Source organism: Drosophila pseudoobscura, chromosome 2 (genome assembly GCF_009870125.1).
Source record: "Drosophila pseudoobscura strain MV-25-SWS-2005 chromosome 2, UCI_Dpse_MV25, whole genome shotgun sequence".
In the NCBI taxonomy this organism is placed as follows: domain Eukaryota; kingdom Metazoa; phylum Arthropoda; class Insecta; order Diptera; family Drosophilidae; genus Drosophila; species Drosophila pseudoobscura.
Window position 1 is genome coordinate 23,598,485 of NC_046679.1, and position 22,749 is coordinate 23,621,233.

Here is a 22,749-nt window from a genome sequence, read left to right on the forward strand (position 1 = left end):
TACTTATAAGTGTTGGTAGGTAACACTAAGAGGAGCAAAGCATTCCCCATAAATTGGCTCTTTTCCTCTTACATTCTTTCCGACTTCATTCAGTGTATTTCCCATTCGTTCCGCACCACTTAAACTTTTACGATCCTCTGTTTTGTTTTCCAACTGAAAATCGCCGGCTTTTGCAGGCTTTAGGAATTTTTAGCGGCTGGGTTGGGACTAACTGTTTTCAGTGGCTGAAAAGGCGACATAAAGTATATTTTGATTATTTCGTGAGCCAAAAGTTGAGCATTTTAAGACCAGCCGGCATTTGCATTTCAAATATACTTTTACGACAATCCACCCAGAAGTTCCTTTACCCATCTGGCCCGCATAGCATCAAGGGGCCCAACACCTTCCCGCAGGATCTTTTGGGACGCCTGGTGAACGAGCGAAATACCACAAATGGCGTGTAAACACAACAAAGAGGTAATAACAATGGCGGCCGGATGCCTGGAGAGGTCCCTGACTCCGCGAGGCTTTACACAGAGAAACAGGGAGCTCTCGTCCACATTCCTGGAGCACAGTATTCGAGGTAGTCCAGGATGTAGCGCAGGGCAGGACCTTTCCTGCCACCCGCACTTTGGCAAACATTTTTATTTGTTTCTCCGTAAGCTGTGTCAATACACAATAAATTGAACTGTGCAAGAATTTATGTTGGCACTTTGTGAGGACGCAACATGCCGCCACCGCCATCGCCATCTCCTCCTCCTCCTACCCCTTATCTAAAGGGAAGAGGAGTACGGGGCCGTGGTCCACACCCGCACATCCGCACATCGGCACATCCGAACTGGGCGTCAATTGCATATTGGCCGCCCCCTGGGGACTTAAAAGTTCAATAATATTTATTTGTTACTTGCTCTTTGACAACAAAGCTCGCTCGCGCGCGCACACACAAGATTATACTTAGTCGTGGGCCCCCGTTTATCACGCAACCAGAGATACCCGAACTCCCACCCCAAAGACCCACACGGAATGCCACAGACACCCTCTTATATAATGGCATATTGTCAGACAATGGCTGCGACCAGAGTTTGGCCGTAAATTTTGGCCCTAAAGGCGATGATTTTTCTAAAGGCCCTAAGCTAATTTAGTGACCGAATGCCAAAGTGGTCAGGCCCCTGTGATTTATGGGGTCACCATTCCACCACTACGTTTCCAATTATCTCTTTGGTTAACTTATAACCTTAAAGCCATCACTAGAACCGGAAACTACATGTAACAATATTATCTTACACACTTTAATTAAGATCAACCTTTGTTTGGGTAAACTTAGTACACAATTTGCTGGCACTGGCACTGGAACACATACATATGTATTTATGTATTTGTGTCAATGAGTCGGTGTTGATCCCATTTAATAAGCGGACAAATTTCGATATTCATAAAGGACACACAGGGACTGGGGCTGGGGCTGCCGCCGGGGCTGGGTCTGGGTGTCCGGAAACACATGTATTGTGTTGGCCATCTACAAATAGCATCCGAGCCATAAACAAATAAATTCCAAATCTTCTGTTAGACCCACTTAGTCGAAATGGAAGGAAGCGCAGGCGCAGACAAACAACCGGCGGAAATCTAGTGTGAGGATACCCGAGGTGCTTACCCTATCTATAAGGCAGGAACGAAGTGGAAAAGGAACATTGCAGGAGAACTAAAGCAAACGACGGAACGGAATCAAATGGGAAAGACTGTGAGAAGGGGAACACTAGCAGAAACGAAGCGATAAAGGGGAATCACACACAGAAACGAAACGACAAAGGACTGCCAGCAGGGGAAAACCCGATTAGGAATGAAACGTTAAACGACTGTTAGCAGGGGAAGGACCAGTAGGAACGAAACGAACCGAAGAACACCAGGAGTTAAGCGGGGATGTTTCCTGGTCCCTGACGTTGATGCTCGTTGCACGCGTTTTAGTAGAAAATCTGCATCCTGCGCGTACGGACGTGACTCGGATGGAAAAGGAAGCCGTGGCAGCCACAAGACAATTTGCCGCGTTTTGAAATTGAACGTGCCCCGAAAGCGTACTCTTTGTTTATGCCAAAGACAAAAGGCGGAAAAGAGTGAATATACAAATAAAGAAAAAGTGCAGAGCAAAGGGCAAACAGTGAAGATAGCCATAACAGAGAAAGAGAGAAAGAATTAAGACAAAAGTTAAACCACTTGGTGTCCTCTTGGGTGTCCTGCGAGTGGAGTGTCCTGGCGTCGGTTGTTCAACGTGGAGTGTGTCGACTGTCAACTGCCGAGTGTCTTTTGGTGGAATCACTTTTAAAATTTGTTTGCTCCCGTTGTACTCAAATGGATATTAGAACTGAGCCGAAACGTACCGAAACAAGGAGCTCCGGAGCCAGACCCACAGCTACAGCCAGGGGATTTCTCCAAGGAGGAGTAATGTAAAAAAAGGGGATTATTGTGCCTCATTTTCGTGGTGCCGAGCAAAAGAAAGTGAAATAAAAAGTATCCTCGAACCGGATTATGCGATAAATTGTTACTGAAGTGTAAATGTTTTCTCACGTGTTAAATCGTTAAATATAAGCCTTATAAGAAATATATGTACTCGTATAAAGGAGCCACCGTTCGTGAGTCCGGCCACATGGCCATTGTAACTTATTACGAAGAAGCCTTAAACTGAAAACTTGGGTGCAAGAAAACCCATTGAAAAGCAATGCGAAACTTGTTAAACACTATAAATGGTTCAAGTTCTTCAAGAGTTTTTTTGTGCGCCAGAAAACTTTCACCCATTAGTCATTGAGAACCCTCTCGTTGTGTGATAGTTTTGCATAGAAACCGTGCAATATTTTAACTTTTGTGCGAAAAGGAGCGTGGGAGAGACTTGAAGCTATACGGCGAATTTTACATTATTAATTGCAAAACGATTATGAGAGTGTAAGTGGCAAAGAAGTTGCTGAATTTTGATTTATTTATATCTCTTGGAAAGTCTAAGGGCCTACCCCCCGGCCCACCATTCCTTTGCCTTTTTTGGAGCAGACGATGAAAGGGATTCAGAGAAAGGCAAGCTGTTTGTTTGCCGTGAAATTTGGTAGGATTTTAATGAAATATTAATGGCAATATTTGTTTTTTTTTACTGCCTTGCGGAAAGGATTGAATTTGTGAAAGTTGAGTTAAAGTAAAATCTTGGAAGTTCTATTAGTTATCCAAATTTATTGGGTTTAATATTTTAAATTAATTGAAGAATCTCTTGGGGATCAAGTGTCCAATTAGTCGGCAGGTTTTCTCAATAATTATAAGAATTTCGAGAAGTACATTATTTTTGGTATGGTTTCTTAGAAAACCCTTCCGTAAACTAAACAACACGTTCCCCTTTTATGGTTTAGAATTAGTCAAGATACACTTAGCAAAAGCGCAGTTATGTAGGTTTTTCCTGGAAAGTCCATTGAAAGCACCCAACAGTGTTTTCCATAAAACATAAACTTAAATACTGATGGTTGTTTATTTATTTTGATGCCACTGCAGTGCCAACAAAAGTTCACCACTCTGCAGAACCGAAAACACTTAAATAAATATATAAATCAAGCAAGAGAGAGAAATACGAGTACGAGTAGAACGAAACAATGAAAATGCAAGAACATTTTTGCTGGAAACGCAGCGAAAAACTTGCGAAAAACCCATAAAAGAAAGTTGCAATTTCTGGCTAAAATACAAAATAAAAATAATAAAAATAAAATCAAATAAAATAAGAGTCAAGTGGAGCAGAAACCAAATGGAGAAAGGGAGCGCTGCAGCCCAACCCCCAAGTGTATTAATTCAATAAACCTATTTATCTGAGACTTCGACTGGGATTTTGGGGAAATACGGAGAGATAGAGATTTCGCAGAGAATGCGACAAAGTTTGCCAGCCAAGACGGCGCAGTGCAATCAGCCCAGTCTGCTAAGGAGTCGACAGAGGAGTCAGAGGAGTCAGAAAAGCCAGAGGAGCAGCCAGAGCAGTCGGAGCAGCCAGATTCGATGCCGCAAACGAGTCCCAATTGGAGGCAGGCGTACAATGAGCGCACAAAAGGCGCTGTAAGTGTCATTGCAGCCAGGAACTGTGCCACTGGGACTGCCACAGCCACAGCCAGAGCCAGAGCAAGCGCCACTGCCACAGCCACAGCCACAGTTCGGCGAAGGACAGCCACGTTGACAACTGCAGAGATGACAGTCAGGGCAGGCGATGTGGGCGGACCATCTTCAGTCCAACGTCGCCAATTTTTACGTAGCACCAGGACACGGACATCGTCTTGGCTGGATCTCCTTCCAGCCCTTCTGGTCCTCGGCTTTGGGATGCGTAAGTACAGCTCGGGGGTACTTCTCTTTCTATCTTTCTTTTTGTGTGTGTGTGACTTTCATACATTTTTGATTTAATTTAACGCATTCATGTCGCACTCACACACACTCACACACACTCAAAAACACCCACAGAGAAAGACACCCACACACTGGGATAATGGCACTTGTAAGCGGGTCGGGTCCCCTAGACGCGCCATGGCTGCTGGCAAATTATTTTAGTAGTTCTGGATCAGCAGTGCGACAGAGAAGGAAAGAGAGATACCATTGCCTTTCTCTCTCACTTGTCCTTGACAATTGATGACAGAGAGTGGGCGAGTGTGTGTGCGTTGTGTGGCATGGGCAGGTGCGTCGCTGTGGTTGGGGCTTGAGAGGGGTCCAGGTCTCCTTTTTGTTTTATTTGATTTAGCTGAAATTAGATTACCAGAGGAAATGAGGGTCTGCAAAAAATAGGAAAAACAATGGCGCTTAAATTTGATAAAATGTGTGTGAGAGAACTTTCCCAGCAATGATTTGGAGGTATTTTTTTATTGAAATTGTATTAAAACAGGGGAAACTCCCTTAAACTCGTGCTGAAAAACGCTACTCTTAAAATTGTATTAAGGCATTCCGCTCAGGGAATCCTGCTATAGAAGCCCTCTTGGAAAACATCGCCTCTCTGGTTAGGCCCCTGCCTTCGTGGCTTACTTTTTGTTTTGGGTTTCGAGTCTAATTTGATTTCAGAACATAATTAAGTCAACTTCATTGCCCTAATGAGATGTTCATTTAATTTGCCCCTAACCATACATATCCATAATACGAGTACGAGTACGAGTAGGAGTAGGGGCACAGTATATCCCCCCTTGAATTCCCTTTTCTGTTTTTCCTATGGATACATTTTCTGCTAAATGGGGGGGAACCTCTTCCCGAAGTCTTTTCAATTAATTTCATGCTTTTGTTGCGTTTAAATGGATTCAATTGGCCAAAGAAAAATCGTTTGAAATCGTTTAAGCTGGGACTGAAACCGACAAGCTATTACTAATTTTCAATGCTGTAAAAGGAATATTAATGGCAGATTTAAAAGCTTTTAATTAACACTTGAACTAGGCCTTGTGATATGTCTATTATTCTTGTGCGATGATTATTGAAACTATTAAAAGCTGTTTGTGAATTTACAATGGATGATGCGATAGATAGACACCAACTGCATGCATACCGCAGTGTTAATAGATTTGTGTTCGATTCGACTTATGATCGACTGACTTCTATGTGCCTACCTTAAGAGGACGACTGTATTGTTTATGGGATGGCCTGTGTCGGGTCCTGTTCATGTTTAGAGATGTGATTACTGCGTGCTGGTTGGCCTCCTACAAATAGACTGTATTTTGTTTATGACGTGTTTAAAATGCTCTTATTGTGTATCCCTTTTCCAAGCTCATTAGTTGAACTAAAACATAGTCCATTTATTCAAATTCTGCATTAAACAAGATTATTCAGTAGAATTGAGCCTTAATTTTCCACATTCAAATCCCATTTCGCATAAAGTTCCTTTTAGCCTTTATCCTTTAAATCACATAAAGTAAATTGTACATATTTATGAACCTTTGTGCACACAAATCAACAGCAAAAGTTTCAAGATGCTCTTTAGACTGTTCCGCAAATTACGAGAATGAGAAATAGTTGGCAGCAGGTCCTTAACCCGGTTGGGGCCCCAACAGCAGCAGCAGCACCACCACCAGTAGGAGCAGCTGCTTTTCAACTGTTGTTTCGTGCCGGCCGATAATCATGGCAAAAATAGAACAATAAATTTCTCTTTCTCTCTAGTTCGGTACTCCTGCTCTATGAGTCCTGGGGGGCAAAAACATTAACGAAATTGAAAACTTGCCAAAAAATGTTTAATAAACACATTTTCAGTGGCACATCGGTGGCACCCCTAAGGCCCAGCCCTTGCCTTCTATCAACACTCTGTACTCTTAGCTTGGAGCCCCTCTCTAAAATTTCTGCCCCATCCCCTGCCTCTTTTAAAGCCCTACTAAACAAAATGCGCTTTCAAAAAGTTTGACTGCAACTCGTTATGCGAAAATACAGAATGGGGAAACAAAGTAGATGCAACCTCTAAAGCCCATGCTTTTACCATTCCCTACCCTCAAAAATCCTCCCATTTTCCCAACCGAAAATAGTAGAAAATGCAACTGAAGTTTGTCTTGCTGTTGCCTTTGTTCGGCCAAAAAATTGGTTTCTATTTCTATTTCACTTTTTCTGTTTTTGGTAATTTTGTGGGGACTTTGCGTATAGAAATTTTTGCGTTGGCTTTGCACTGTGCTGGCTGCCTGCTAATTTCGGGAATGTGCCGGCAAAGTTGTGGCTCAAATCAAAGCGGGCTACAGGTTGACTTGGGGCCTGATCCTGGGCCCATCACCTGGCCAAAATGGCCCCGAAATCCTTTAAGAGAGGAAGCTCTGGGGTCGTCATGTCGTGTCCTGTGTGCGGTCGTTGCTGTTAGGGCCAAAAGTGTTTGCTTACCTTCATAAATTATAAATGGGTTTGTGGACAGACAACAGCAACAGCAACAGAGGTAGAGCTTGCCCCGGGCTCACTGTAGGCAGGTGGATGGCAGGAGAGTGTGGCAGATACATTGTCAGCTGACCTCAGCCTCAGCCTCAGCCTCGTCCTGGGTCTGGTACTGGTCCCTGGGACTGGGCCTCTGATGACGGAAAATATTGTAACACAAGCCAACAGGCTGGCGGCGCAGGATGCTAAGGAGGGGTTGACCGACACATGACAGTGCCACAGGTCAACAAAGTATCTAACGGTGGAACAAATTGCCAGGCAACGTGTTGGCAACGCCATAAAAAGAATTGCCCATTGTGGGGCCCTAAAATGTATGCTATGAAAATTTGAGAGTAGCGGGTGAGTACTTTTTTTTCTGTACGAAGGCGGTTGTAAGGCATATAAGAGTATATATTATTGATAAGCTTGATATAGCCATTTTCGTGTGTAGGTGGAACCTAAAACTGAGATATTTGAGAGTCTGGAGGGTGTACATTTTACGTTTAGAGCCCAGAGGTATTGAAAGCTATACCACTCGGATCTGCATTACCGTCAAAATGAGGAAAGAGCAGTAATTATTATTTTTAATATTCTCTTTCTTTAATTCGAATTCAAAACACGTGTGTGTTTCTGGTAGACCACAGTTAAAGTATCGTTTGAAGCCTTTTTCTTTTGTTTCAAGCCATGGCAACAATGAATTGTGCTGGCTATGCCACCCACTGTGCCTCATTCGCCATGCAACTAACAATTTCCTGTCTCCAACACACGCTCACGTCCTTACACTGTGGGCTGAAGGCCATTCAGCTGATGCGCTTTTGGCTCGCAAAATGTGAGCTTAAATTATTCAGAGGGTCCAAAGGAGTAACCGTTCAGCAGCTGCAGCGGCAGAAGAGCGTCGACGCTTTGGGCAATCAAAGACAACAACAACAGCAACAGAAACAGCAACAGAAATAGAGTATGCGTGTGTGAGGGGCATTTAATTGCTCAGACAAGAGCAGAGGACCAGACAACCAGAGGGAGATGGCGATGGAGAGGAAAAGACATGGCGTGAAATGACCCACAAATGACAAAGTGCAGCGGCAGTCAACGAGCCTTGTCTTCATTTCTTGTCGAAGTGTGAAAAGAACAAGACAAAAACTAAAGACCAAAAAGAATGGCCAGAGCTAGGAGCTGCCTCTAGGCCAAAATGGCCAGAAAGAGGGCTTCGTCCAGGCCAGAATGTGGAAATTTATGAATCGCAGCAGGCGATGGGGTTGGGGCACCGAGAAAGCGAGCCCCGGAGAGACTGTGTCCCGGCAGGAGGTCCTTTTAAAAATTGTTTTGTTTTTGGTCAACGTTCGCCTACTTATTTATGGCTGCCCTGCAGCGTCCTCCCTCTATCTCTGAAACCCTCTCTCATCACTCTCTCTTCACTCCTCTATTGTCCCTGTCCCGTATCCTTATTGCAGAACAGTTCTCCCTGGCCAAATATTTAGCCCAGAGGCCATAAAAATCAACTAGATAGCCACAGAAGCCATAAGAGATATTCTAATATCTTTTTGAGATTTCGCATAATTATTTACCCTGATTTATATGGAAAAATGGAAAGAGATGGAAAGGCACAGCAGAAGGAGTTTGTGCTTTAATGAAGCCAATGCAAACATGTGGGATACAAGAAACTTCTGGCATTCATTTCCATAATTTATGGAGAAATGGTTTCTACATTTCAGCTCAGAATATATGTATTTGGAAACGTTTGATAATGTTTAAGCTTATAATAGATGATAAATATAATCTGAATAAAACTTATGGCTTCGGATGTTTGACCAAATATTATGAAACACGAGTATCTGCAATGCTCATCAATTATGAATGAATATATTATACATTTTATAAACATCATCAAGTTCATCCTTTGAAAAAAAACCCTAGAGGGTGTCCCGTCCCCAAAGAAACACAATCAATCCACTTAAATTCATTAAAACGAACTTATATCTCAACAGAATTTTTTACCCGTTTAATTTCCCCAAAGATTTCGTGCTGCCATTGGAGTTTCCCCAGCAGACAGTCTTCTCTAGCCTGATTCATCTTCATCACGTTGAACCTTTTGTGTCATAAATTATTTATGTTTATGCACATTGCGATGACATTTGATCACAAGTGCTTGGAATTCCCATAAATATTTGAGCACAGAAAAAAATCGAGCGGGGGTGGGGGATGAGTACAAAAATTGTATTTAAAGTGGCATTTATCAAATCGATCAATAAACAATTACCGAATGCGAATGCTCACAAAATAAATAAATAAATAAATAAACGATGGTTGAGAGCAGCCATGAAATCTTATGGAATACGTATCTGTATCTGTGCGCTAGGAAAACACGCATTAAAGATACATTTGCATGAGTGTAGGTGTGGGTGGCTTCAAGTGGATGCTTTTGAGTGGGTGAGAGCTCTGTTATTCGAGTGGCCTGTGCGTCTGTGGCTGGCTGTCTGTGTGGATGGATGGTTGCGGATGGGTGGGCGGTGGGAAATGTTTAGTGGAAAATTGCTCTCTGCTGCCGTTATCCCAGAATTCATTCAAAACTGAAACATATGTTGGGTGTCACTGTGAAAATTACACTAAGCCAGGGAAAGAGCTCAAAGGAAGGGCGATTGTGGGCATGTTCAATATGGCTCTCTCTTCCAGAAACCCTGGCACTTGTACATACGTACACCCACTTTTGTCTGTGACTGCCTTGGCTCAATTTATTTTTATGGCATCGTGTTCCTCTCGGTCTACGTGTCCTACGTATTTTTACACGCAGAAGGCGACTTTCTTTCTCTCGTTCTCGTTCTCGTGCCTCTTCCCTTTTGAGGTGCTGTTTCAGTTACGCTGTAAATTGAAATTGGAGCATTGCCCAGCGTTGCGTATACGCACTTTTGTCTGTATTCTGTTGCGTACACGCACTGTTGTCTGTCCTGTTTCGTGTATTGTGTGTTACCCGTGTTGGTAAAGCAAATATTGTTAATGGCATTGTTATTGAAGCTGTGGGTATCTTGCATCTTTAATTGGACAACACAACTCTTTTTGTACATTTTAAAAATACATTTCTTATTTATTCCTGAGCGAAACACAATAGGTTTTGTATGAATATTCCCAGTATGTTGAGTAAAACAATTGGTAGACAATTTGAGCGATCTGTGAAATTTCATGGTTCTTTAGCGAAAATTGTAATACTTCTTTTATACGAAATGCAATGTGAGGCGGTTTTTACAGTTTTTTCGTTGCGATAAACAGATTATCGCAGAATTTTTGGGTAGAAAACAATACAAATGTTTCAAGGTTTTGCATGACTCTGTTAGATATCCTTTTGGGTGTGGGTCTCGTGTAAATGTTGCCCCATTCGATGTGTCTCCGAGCAAGTAATTTAGCTCATTTGAACTTTAATTGCTTGGCGGCCCCCAAAGGAGACTCATTAGGATGGTTAACCCGCAGCAAGAGAGGCAGAAATCTGACGATACAACTATCCGCCACACACCCTATGCGTTCCCAGAAGCGAAGTTAGATGGATGCAGCAATCCAAGTCCTCATGCTCGTCCTCATGCTCGTCCTCGGGCTCGTGTTTTATGTGCACTCGAGGCGGCCATAATCCAAAGTGCTCCCCAATGAAAAGTTTGTGTTTGTGGCTTGTGTGTGGGCTGTTACTTTGCGTATTTCCACGGTCGGATACGGATACGAATACGGATAAGGATACTGATTCGCTTGGAGCCTCAGCCTCAGCCTCAGCACTGGCCAAGAGTCAAGTGGCCGACGGTGTCTTCTTTGGCCAACAGGGCTCGACGTTTTAATTATGGCCACGACGTCGACGCCATTTTGTCCTTCGCAGAAGCCCTGACTTTTTTTTATTTGATATGTAATTACTCTGGTTTTATATTTTTTGGGGGGAAATTGAGGTGTGGGTGTGGGCGTGGGCATGGTCGTGGTCGTGGGCACGCATATTTTTTATAATTACATGAAATGTCAAGAAGACCAGCCAGCAAAAGTTTTCACATTCGGCCCAAGCCGATGTGATGCGAGTGTCCTGGAGAGTCCTGATGCCACGCTAATGATGCACGTGCCGGGGAGATTGTGCAGATTATCACCTTTTGACCTTTGCCAGGTCAGCAAGCTGGAAATTCCTTGAATTGGAAGAGTGCTCAGCCTCAGGAGAGGTTTTTATAATTTGCAATTAAAGTTTTTTTCTCCATCCACAAATTCCGCTAAAACAATTTGGACTTCGCTTAGTTGTTTTTAGTCTTTATTTCAAATTGAAAAAATTTTCTTTATAAACATATTTTCGCAAAACTAAAAAAAAAAAAAACTAATAATGTCTGAAAATTATAATTTTATTGAACCAAACCAAATAAAATGCAGGAAATTGCAAAATTAAACATTTTTTTTACTAAGAAAATATTTAATTTAATTAAATAGCAGCTCATTGCAGGTGGTTTTTGTAGTTTTAAAAGTTGATCGATATTAAAGAAAAAATGTGCAGCTTCAATCCTAAATCCAATCAGTTTTTTGTGCTCTTTTTGTTTCTCTGTGGACACCATAAAAGGCAAAATCCATGAAATATTAACTAAGGGGTCAAAGTGCCGAGGACGGGTGCACCATATGGTCGAGTCTGGACCTATCTCTCTGTCTCTCTGTCTCTCCACCTCTCAAACCCTTCAGGTATCTGCGTCATTGCTACCAACCAGGACTGCTGCTGCCTGGCATATGGCAGCGCCCTGCACCATGGGAGAGCTTAGCCACTTTTGAAATTATTAAATGAGAATAGTTTTGAATGGGGTTTCGTTGTGAGAATAACTTTTGCATTGCCCTGAGTCATTCTTTGATTTTATACAGAACTTTAGGTCTGCTAAAAATGAAGTTTTAATTATGTTTATGGAAACGCCCAAACGCAAATTCCTTCATTTGGTAACGATCTGTTATGATTAGATCTGTTTTTGAGAAGGAAAGAAAGGTAGAGAAGCAGAAACCCAAACCAATGAAGATGAGTATTGCCTATTGTTTCCATGGATTCAATGGATTCGATTGGATAATTGCAGAGCCCAATTTTGTACTTTTTTGTAGTTCTTTCGTTCAAAATTTTTGGAAAGAGTAAAGATAAGCAGAAAGTCACCTCTGAGCATGGTCGCTCACATACAAACAAGTTCTTTCTCCACTGGTGGCTGTTATTTTGTTCATTGTTCCTCCAGCTGTCACCCACTGTTTCACTGTTCTCCGAAGCTGATGACATTGACGATGCTGATGGTCTTCCAGTCTAATGCGGCACCACATTTTGTAGTTGTCTAAACCAATTTCACAATTTACATAAACCCAGACTCACACACACCACACTCATTTACAACAACAGCGGCTGCTGCTGCTGTTGTTGGTAGTTTCTTGTGCCTCTCTCTCCCTTTCTATCTCTGTCGAGTGGAAAGGCAATTTGAGTAATTTTTGCGCCAGCGGTGGCCGTGTGCCTAATTTGTGAGCATTACTATTCAGCCGGCGTTCGAGTCGAGTCGAGCCGAGCCGAGCGAGCAGTTTATTCTGGCTTAAAATATGGACTTTAGTTCCAATCTCACCGGACGAACAGCACCCACGAATGGGGGTCGTTGAAGTGTTGTGGAGTGGATGGGAGTGGAGGGCCACTTGCCATGCCAACGGGGGGCAATGGCAATCCCTGAAAACTGACGGAGAGCAAGAAAACAATTTGAGTGTTATTGCACGTTTCACTCTTTCTGCTGTGTATCTGCGTGTCTGTCTCTCTGACTATTGTAAAGTGCGGTAAATGGCTAGATCACACTTCATGCTGGGGCTCCTTTTTCATCTCCTGTGCTAAAGCAAACAAAGGGAGAACACGGCAGAAACCCAGAAAATTAATCGGCTTAAGGGGCATAGTTTTGTGGCATGGCCATCTCTCTTGTGTATGTCCTTTTTGACAAGCGTTTTTCCCGCAGGCTAAAGAGTATACTATCTTCTTGTAGATGTCTGTTACACACAAAATAAAAGGGTATTGCTTGGTCGTAACATCAACTAAAATCTCTTCGCTCCTTACGAATTACAAACACTCAATGTAGCACAAAAATAAAATTCGTTTTTGCTATTTGCTGCTTTTTTTTTTGTTCATTGTTTGGCTGGATGGCAAATTCCTTTGAGGGGAAATCAAAACCGAATTGATTTCCTGATAAATCGGTTTTAATTGAAAATGCAAACTCTGCCTTGAGCAACTCTTTCTCTCCGGCTTTGGGTGGATCCCTTTCAAGGATTGGAACTCTTGACAAACCAAACACAGAGCAAAAAGGAAACGGGGAAAAGTGCACCTACAGTTCTGGGTAGATTTCAAATGTACTATTTTGTTTTTTTTTTTCAAGGGCGTGGGCGAGTGAAATTTTCAATTTGCATTTTAACAAAAATTTCACATTCGCTGGGAACCTTTTTTTTTGGCTGGGCCTGAAACTGGGCTTCGGTTGGACCTTATCAACACAGGCAAATCACACGCATCCGCTGGAAATGATTTCGTGAGGGAAATTTATGCGGTTGCCCTGTGTGGATTCTCTCTTTTTCTTCTCTTTGGAAGCTCCATCTTTTTTTTTTTGGGTTTTTCTCGCCAGCGAGACACGTAGATTTTCGGGCCAACTGAAACTGAAGGTAACACGAGAATGGATTCTAGCAGAATGGTTGAATTGGCTTGCCCCACCTAAATCATTGGCTCTGACAAGAACGTGAAATGAAATAATTTTAAAATGCAAATTCTTTTTTTATCAAGCCACTGAAATCTTAGCCCTGAAATCAGCACAAAACCGTAGACTTCTGCTCCCGGCCCCCATGTCCATTGAGCATTGAACTTGTCCGGGATATCCTCAGGGGTAAAAGTGGCACTTGGGCTTGGGCTGAAGGTAACCGCAAATGAGTTTGTTTTCCTATCACGAATATTACGGCTTGAATGGGTATTGAAGGTAGGTATACCTGAAGTAAGAAGTTCATTCTGCAGGTTAAAGGTTAACCGAAATGAGGGCTTGAGGACATACGAAAATTAAGATGGAAAGAGGAGAGTGTACGCTTCTCTAGGCGTTATTATTACCACAATTATGTCTTCAGCGGATATCCTCTTTGGTGTCCGCAAATGAATTCTATAGATGGGAGCTTCTTAAAGGATTTTACGTATTTTTTTCTATGGAGAATATCACTTCAATTGGACCAAAACTTGTCGTGCGACTTCAAGGAGCATATCCGTTATATTTTCCTTAAACAAAATATTTACAAAATAGGATTTCTAAAATAATTTGAACTTCTAAACAAATTTAGTGACCTTTAATCAAACGACAAATTCTCAGAATTTTTGTTCTAAATTGATGAAATTGAAATGATTTCAACTGCAGTCCGCCATTCCGCCCTCTTGTTGCCTGTTTTTGTGGTTTGCTCAAAAACTTTTCACTTCAATGACTTCGCTGCCAAGTTCAAGACTTTGTCCTGTTCCTAGTCTAGGTCTTGGTACACACCCCCACAATTTAGTGGGTGCTCAGCCCCAGGACAAACATGTCCTTCTGTGAGTGTCGGGGCAGAAAGTTGCTCAAAAAAGAAAGTTCCTCCGATTGTGGGTTGAGTGTTGAGCTAATCATTCCTGTGGCTTTCGCCTAGTTTTGGAAGATGCTCTTCCGTTTTTTTTGGGTTGGTGTTGGGAATTTTACTGCCCGAAGTTATTAGCTTTGTAATCTTTTAATAAAGTTTCGCACAAATTGATGGGCCTTCAATTTATTTGCACAAAAGAAAACAAACAAGTTCAACATTCCGGGGTCTTGATTCTGGTATTCGACTGCGGGATACCTGGTAAAATAATTCACGGGATGCTCCATTTTATAAATCTTTATTTTATTGGAAATTCACAAATACCGCTTAAAAAATCAAATTATTTTCGTTCATGAATTGTGCAAACAGCGAACAGATACGGAACGGATGACAAATTTATGATTGGAAAATAATTACAATTGAAATGCAAACATATCATAAATTTAATAAAATAAATATAAATATTTATGCTGTTTTGCTGCATTTCATTTTGGTAATTAAAGCCAGGTGGCGGATGGGGTTGTGTGGACCTTTAATTTCCCTCGAAAACCCCCGGCCAAGGACGCTGGGGTACACGTGTATATGAGATGATTATGAAGCCAAAGTTACCATTTCTTTTTTGTCGGTGAGTTTTCCTCTAGGGCACAGAAGCACAGTGGAAAAGCATAAAGAGGAAAAGTTTAAAAGGGAAACAGAGACCGGGCAAGGAAAAGGAAAAAGGCAGCCAAAAGTAACAAAAACAAGCAACTTTTATTCACTAAAAAAAGCCCACACAGAACCAGAAACAAAATGAAACGAAAGCCACCACAGGCAGTGACATTAAGCGGCAAATTTTTATGATTTTAATTAGCATAAAAGCGTAATTGAAAATTAACTGAAACGAAATACACGTGCGACTGTGTGTGACACAAACATTCAGAGAGCAGAGTGAGAAAGAGGTTGATGATTTTTTTATTGAAATTTAAATTCATGCGCCGTGCGTAAGATGATTGCAATAATTTTGGCTTTGATGCGAGGCCTCTAGAATTTATGATATACATTTATTTGCCTCTTTTTTGATTTGTAGAATTACATTTTAATAGGGGTTTTCTTTGTGTAATGGGTTTAACGGTGTTGTGATGGTTAAACGAGTTAGAATCAACAAAGATTAAGTTAAAAAGAAGGCGAAAAGTTGTATACAATTAAAAGAATCCTTTTGGGAGGATAGGGCAAGGGGTAGGTGAGCAAAGAAAGTTGGTAAAAGTCCTCATCCTTAGAAACAAATATAAAATCTAATATCTCCTTTAAATTGCATTTTCAAGTAAATTGCATTAAATATAAACGAAAGCCATATCCATTTCCGCTTTGACCCAGGCTGGAGAAGGGTGTAATGTAATTGCACATTCTGCCTACATTTATGAATATTTTATTCACACAAAAAATACCTGTAATGCGTGCAGTATTGAATGAATATTCAAATTGCGTATAATAATATAATTTAATTTGTTTTGGGCTTACATTTAATCAAATTCGGTTCAATTAACACGTATTTTTAATGCGATAACCAAGTGTGTATGTCAGAAATGAAAAATCTGATTTTCGAACGAAAGGGAACTCAAACAAATTCATTTTTACTTTTGCTGGGATCAAGGCATTAAGTTCCGGCTTTCCACTTTCTTTAAACATACTAAAATTGTAATTTGAAACCTAATTTAAATATTTCATTATATTCTCTAATCCATATTATTTTATGAATAAAAGTACGGAAACTTTCCCGAATCTTACCACAAAAATCTCGTTAAATATTTTGCTTCAATTTAAGGACTGTCCAAACAATTTCTGGTTTATTTTGCATTTTCCACAGAACTTGTCACCTGCAGCGAGGCAAAGCCGCAGCCGCAGCCGCAGCCACAGCCACACGCAGGGGCAGAGCCAGAGCCAGGACCAGCAATGGGGCAGGTACAGGCAGAGGCACAACCACCGACACCGACACAGACACGGACACAGCTTATGCCAGCCCCGAGATCCACACTGTCAGATAGGCCAATGACAACACACAACGATCTAATTACGACAGCCAGGAACTTGACGACAGCAAAAAAACAAACAACAGAATACGAGGCGGCTTCAACGAGCCTGAGCGAAAGGGAAACAAGCACGGCCGTAGCCCGGGGCATGTCATCAGCAGCAGCAGCAGCAGCAGCGGGAACAGCTGTAGCAGAAGGTGCAGCGCCTGGTGTGGAGACGATGGAAGCGACCAAGTCAGCACAAATTGGGCTAACAACTCGGCCCGCAGAAGAGCAAGTACTAGAGCAAATAGCGACTGCAGCCACAGAAGCAGCAGCAACAACAACAACAGCAGCAGCAGCAGTGGCAGCAGAAGAGCGTACGACAGAAACCACAACAGCAGCGGCAACAGCGACGGCGACAGCGACAGCGGCAATGCTCATATCAACAATTTATCCAGCATCAACGGAAACGGATGGCCACAACTCCATTGAAACGGTGCCAGCAGAGAACCAGAAAAAGGAATCAGAAAACCAAGCATTGGGCAGAGCAGAGCTCCCTGCAGAGGATGATGAAAGGAACTCGTTGCTGCCACTGCCGCTACCGCATCCGGGTGGGGCTGATTTGACCAAGGGCTTCTCCATACCCACCTTCCTGCCACCATTTCCCGTTTTTGCGGCAGCGGATTTGCCAGCTTACCGAGCTGCAGCCGATGCAGCGGCCGCCGCCGCGGCGGCAATAGAAGAGGCAACCAAAGCAGCAGCAGCCGCAGCAGCTGCAGCAGCATCCTCGGAGGCAGCGACATTGTCGCCAGAGGAGCAACGGCGACGAATGTTTGATGAGCAGCATTCGTTCTTGGCCGCCCACCGGGCGGCCCTGGACGGGGACGGGGACGGGCAGGTGGTGCGACGGAATCTGACAATGCCGGTGCTAAACATCACCGCCCAAATGGGGAATCACGCCTATATGCCATGCCAGGTGAGTGAGTAATCTCCCTCTCTTTCTCCCTCCCTCACACTTGGCCCCCCAGAATCCACTCCGTTGTTGTGTGTCGCATAATCTCTTGGTCTGGCGTTGGGCTTTGCGGGTCGATGGGGTTTCGGTTAGGGCGCGTGATGTAAGTCAGCTAAGCCTTAAAGGTATCGCCCGTAAAGGGGTTTTTAATATGTGCTTACATTTAATTGCGAGTATTAAATTTTGAATTAAGTGTCACGTGTCATAAATAGCTGCGAAAACGGTTAAGCCGCTTAAAGCGTGCTACTTTTAAATATATAAAGAGCTACTTTTTAAAAAAGCTCAATCAGCAAAGGAAAGTGCCCAATTCTTGCTAAAAGTACACCATCAACGTGTCCGAGACTTCCAAACTATTAGTCCCGTGTCTGTTTACATTTATTTTAGCCCCATGCTGCTTTGTCCCATATAAGAGCACTCTATCTGGACGTCTGTGGCGTACCGACTGTCCCTTGTTGCCCTCAAAACCTAACCTAAGTCCACAGACATGAAGTTCAGCAAACATGATGTTCATATTCCCTATGCCCATTACTGGACTCCCCTACAAGCTTCTGGCCGCTCCACGTGGACAATAACAATCAAGTTCAATTATCTGCAAGAAAGTGCTGTGACACTTGCAAAGCTTATCTAAACACTTCCCAAAATCCTAATCACTCCGGCTAAATTTAAAGGCATAAGCCAACCCTTAAAGCTTTGAGTTCCATGATGGAGCAGCGATGAAAACTGAAACCACTCAATGTGCTCGTAGAACGTCCCTGACTCAGTTACTGACTCGTCTCTCAAAATTGAAGACCGACGAAGGGAAGACAGAGTGAATGTCGCACAGTGGCCCAGCCTCTTCATCCTTTTCTCACTTTCTGACTGTTTCTGAATTCCTTTTTAATTTCAACGGACCGGAGATAAAACTAGCATTTACATATTGCACACACCCGCACTCAGATACAGACACAGGCGCAGACTTTCACACATCCACGCAGATACAGTCCACAGATACAGCTGGAGAGACACACTTATTTGCATGCATACACATGCCTGCACAATGTGTTTCACATACAGCCACAACAGACATCAAATTTACATGCGTCTGTAGGTGTTTCTTCCTCCACAGATGTACACATACACAAGCATCTATATATATATATATCTGTATCTGTAGAACACAATCCAACAACAGAACATAACAGAATGGGAGAGAGGGTGTACAAAAATAAATAAATTGTATGGAATTGTAAACGTTAAATAGATGCCTGGCTCGGCCCTGTGCCTGGTTCTCGCTCTATGTCTGGGCCTGGGTCCGGGGGCCTTGTTTGCGTCATAAAAAATAAACGTAAACAGAATGAATTGTTGATATGCAAATGAAATTATGCTGATCTGTGTTGGACCACAACCAGGAGCAGAAACAGAACCGGAAACGGAAAAGACACCCGAGCAGAACACACCACGAAAGATGAGAAGCCCCAAACAGAAACACGCCACGAAGATGAGCCCAAGAGCAAAAGAACAGATAACTATAAGAATATTTCAGCAAAAACATAAGCACCTCCATCCTCCATACTCCATACTCCATCCCACATCCGCCATCCTCCAGCTTCAACCTCATTTCCATTTCCTTGCGTTAGAAATTCTTTTGGATCTGATTTGCTGTCTGCTGATGCGCTTGAGCCATCAGATTTTTTAACCTGACACCAGAACGACAGGGCAACGTGCTCGGATTAGTGCCATTCTCTGTCCGGGTCCTTGGTAATTATTCATGTATGGATTAGCCAACAGCGAATGAAATTCGTGTAATGTAAAGGCTCATTAGCGGCAGATTGGCCAGGGTTTTACATAATAATAGTTATGTTAATGATAGTTTGCTTAAGCTTTTGCTTGATAATTTCACGTTTCAATAATTTTATCAGGAATTGAGCTGGCGTTCAGTTCGGTTTTTAATCGATGGTAAATACGCAGCCTCTGCATCCATTCTATAATATTTCTTACCAGAATCTCTTTTGACGTGCTTACGATTTTAGCTGACAGTTCAATTATGGCATAAATTCCCTACTATTTCCGATTCCTCAACCATTTATGTATCTATCTGTCTGGTCTCTTCTTAGATACATCGCCTCTCCGACAAGCCCGTCTCGTGGGTGCGCATGCGCGACAACCACATTATCAGTGTGGACGAGACCACCTTTATAGCGGATGAGCGTTTCCAGTCGATCTTCCAGGAAGATCACGACTACACCTGGTCGCTGCAGATCAAATACGTAGTGCCCGACGATGCGGGCGGGTACGAGTGTCAAATGGCCACGGAACCGAAGCTGAGTGCCAAAGTGCACTTGGAGATAGTCAGTGAGTACTCTTCGAACACCAAGAAAGCCACCCTTATTAATGTAAATTTCCAATCCGCATACAGCACCCAAGACTGAGCTAATTGGGGATCAGAGTCGCTTCGTTAAGGCCGGCAGCAAGGTGGCCCTCCACTGCATCGTTCGGGGGACTCTGGATCCCCCAAAATACATCATCTGGTTCCGGGGCCAGAAGAAGGTGAGCGAGAGCGATGAGCGGACTGGGTGGTACACGCAGCTCGATCGCAATATCTTCGGGACAGTGGGTGATAATCAAAATACGGTAAGTGAGGTGTTTACGGTCCTGCAGTTAGTTAGCTCCCACTGACGATAAACATTGATTGCAGATCGGTTCATTAATTATACCGGTCGTGCGTAAAGAGGACTCCGGCAATTATACGTGCCAGCCATCAAACAGTGTCTCCGTCTCCGTGGACCTGCACGTCCTGAGTGGTAAGTCCCATTCTATAACCAACCCCCCGCTATCACACAGAATGTGTGTCAGGTCGAATGATTCATATTAATCGCAACTGTCGCCACCACGAATTACGGATTGCCCAACAGGTGAATATTCCGCATCGGCCATCATGTCAACGGCATCGGTATCGTGGACGAAGACAAGGACGAGCACCAGCGGGAGAGGCACGTCCCAATTGATGCTGTGGATGCTGGGACTCCTGGGACTCCTTGGGGCGCTGCAGGGACCGTTGCACACACCCCAGACGACGTGACTCGCCTATTGAATAAACGGGACCCATGGACTCACGGACACACGGACACGCGGTCGAGGATGCTGGCTTGGATGCTGCGGACATTGGTGTCCGGCTTCCAATTATTTGTAAGCTTTTGCGCCATCTGCAGTTACGTAATTTAGGTTAGAGATTAATTAAAGGCGGCCTTGTAAATAGCAGAAATGTAGAGAGATGGCAGCAGGATTCTATAATTAGGTTAAATGTTACCATAACTCTCATGACTGCGTGTCAAATACTCGCACTCGTACTCCCCATACTCCCCATACAATTCAATCTACTGTACATTCATTTTTTAGTCATAGATACACGAAGGAATTTTTCCCATTTCAAGTTGTGAAAACGAATCAATAATTAGATTATTGTCAGCAAATGATTAAAACACTAAAAACTTAACACAGAAATCAAGAAAAAAATTCATAAATAAAATGCATTCAATAAATCATGTGAAACTCAATTGAAATCTCTGTGTTCTCTCTCCGATCAGAATGGTAAATCATTTATGGAGCTATCAAACTTGAACTAATTGAGTGGTGTGTGGATTAAAATATTCATAAATATACATACCTATTGTGTAGTGTTTGGCAATGAGTCTATACGTATCGCTCTATCTCTTTGGGCGTCACAATTTTTCATTTAATTTGGTTGAACTCTAAAATGTTTGATTGGTTTTAGCTGAAATATAATTAGTGTATATAATTATTATTAACATCAATTTGTTTCAAACAAATATTTTTATATACAGGTATTGGGCATTAAAGTGTGTTTGCTGGTGCTCTGGTTATACATTAAAATTTATTTGGAACTCAACTTCCTTTATTGCTGAAATGAACTTTCATAATAGACAGTGTCCGTTTCTTCATAATTTCATTAAATTAAGAGCAATCTCTTTCTACCATTATAGGTCTCTCTAAAATTAACTTTAAATATCGAAACCCCCATCCAAAAGCTTAACAAAATCCACTGACAAAATAAACCCAAAGGGACCCAAGTCCCAGATTTAATATAGCCCAAGAAATACCGTCTTGACCCTCAGTTGACAGAGGGCTAATAAAAGAGGGCGACCAGCAAAGTATTTCCCCAATTGCGATATGCATAAATAATTTAATATTTTATGGTAATTTGGGCTCCACTTTAACTCCTACTGTGACCCATCGTAGGACATCAAAGTGACGAAAAGAAAACACAAATGAGCCAAAAACTTAGAGCCTGGCCAAAACGAGAATGGAGAATGGTGGAGTGCATAAAAACAACAGAAACAGAAACCATAAACCGGCGAATTCTAGGGCCCATAAAGCCTTTAAGGTAGAGAGTCTATTTTATTGCAGCGGAAATCACATCTCCGTCCAGAGATGGGCATAAAAAACAACAAACCAAAAAGTAAAACCAACAAAAGTATGAAGTAAAAATAAGAAACAGCACGTAAAATTTGTCGTTGTCCTTTCAAGGCGAAGGAGGTGGACGTGGAGGAGGAGGAGGAGGAGATGGAAGGCAAATCGTGTTGGTTGGACGTAAGCGAAGCAATTTACAAGAAACAGTAAGAGAACCAGAGAGACGGTGAGATGGTAGGAAGAAAGGCAGTAAATATTTTTCACTATGTTGCTGCTGATGTTGATGCTGATGACTGACTCGCCCGACGACAGCCATTCGGAAGGAATGGTGGCCCGAAAGGCGAGAGAGAGGAAGAGAGCTGCTGGCTTAAGTCCAACAACTCAGCAAGCTCCCCGTCAAGGCAGGAAAAGTCAAACAAGATGAAGCCAGTTGGAAATGTCCTTGCTCAGCGCTCAACGCTCTACGCTCAAGCAGAGCAAAAATAAAATCCAACAAAAAAAGCACACAAAATAACAACGAACCAAAAAAATAAAACTTTAAGATAAGCAACAGCAAATGGCAAAACGAACAAAATGGCGCAAGTGAAAGTCAAGTGAACACTTGCAGCGTGACAGTTTCGTCTAACATTTATTCGTATTTTTTCTGCGCTAAATATATTCAATATCCGTTAAAATGCTTCTCGGCCATCACTTCCCTTTCCAGGCTTTGGCTTTTTTATTTGAATTTTCATTTGATGCGTTCCCTCTCAGTCAATCGAATTACTGAAGTCATCTCATACTTTGCGAAAGGACAACTTGATTGAGCGCAAAAAATGAAGGAAATTTGATAAAACCTTATACTCTGCTGCGGCGATATAATACAATATAATTTCTGATAATTATTTTACACTACAATCTTTAATATTTCCTTTTTAATATTGGTTTTTAAATGATGCCACCGTGAAAACA

General features: G+C 42.5%; 2 protein-coding genes across 5 annotated transcripts in view; one reads left to right on the forward strand and one right to left on the reverse strand.

The window, feature by feature from the left end:
• ATP8B (ATPase phospholipid transporting 8B) overlaps nucleotides 1-22,749 on the reverse strand; it is a 51,444-nt gene that overhangs the window by 28,096 nt on the left and 599 nt on the right. Inside the window, exon 2 of the mRNA XM_033380542.1 lies at nucleotides 21,038-21,145. The gene's annotated coding sequence lies outside the window, so the exon portion shown is untranslated. The remainder of the gene's footprint in view (nucleotides 1-21,037; nucleotides 21,146-22,749) is intronic.
• Nucleotides 1,918-22,317, forward strand: dpr17 (defective proboscis extension response 17). Of its 4 annotated transcripts, XR_004469389.1 has the most exons (8): nucleotides 1,918-2,910; nucleotides 3,499-4,309; nucleotides 16,238-17,358; nucleotides 19,488-19,725; nucleotides 19,790-20,004; nucleotides 20,069-20,174; nucleotides 20,286-20,961; nucleotides 21,375-22,317. XR_004469389.1 is itself a non-coding variant. In XM_033380585.1 (7 exons), exons 2-7 carry the CDS (start codon nucleotides 3,991-3,993, stop codon nucleotides 20,450-20,452), a joined length of 2,166 nt encoding a protein of 721 aa, XP_033236476.1. In that variant the 5' UTR covers nucleotides 1,918-2,910; nucleotides 3,499-3,990; the 3' UTR covers nucleotides 20,453-21,052. The 4 variants fall into 4 exon arrangements, 3 of the variants coding, with proteins under 3 accessions (XP_033236476.1, XP_033236477.1, XP_003736769.3); XM_033380585.1 differs by lacking the exon at nucleotides 21,375-22,317 and having other exon boundaries at nucleotides 20,286-21,052; XM_033380586.1 differs by lacking the exon at nucleotides 21,375-22,317 and having other exon boundaries at nucleotides 1,918-2,603; nucleotides 20,286-21,052.

Coding starts and splice junctions, on each gene's coding strand:
- dpr17 (XM_033380585.1), top strand. CDS start 3,991: ATGCCGCAAACGAGTCCCAATTGGAGGCAGGCGTACAATGAGCGCACA. Junction 19,726..19,789: donor AGTGCACTTGGAGATAGTCA/GTGAGTACTCTT, acceptor ATCCGCATACAG/CACCCAAGACTGAGCTAATT. Junction 20,175..20,285: donor GGACCTGCACGTCCTGAGTG/GTAAGTCCCATT, acceptor ATTGCCCAACAG/GTGAATATTCCGCATCGGCC.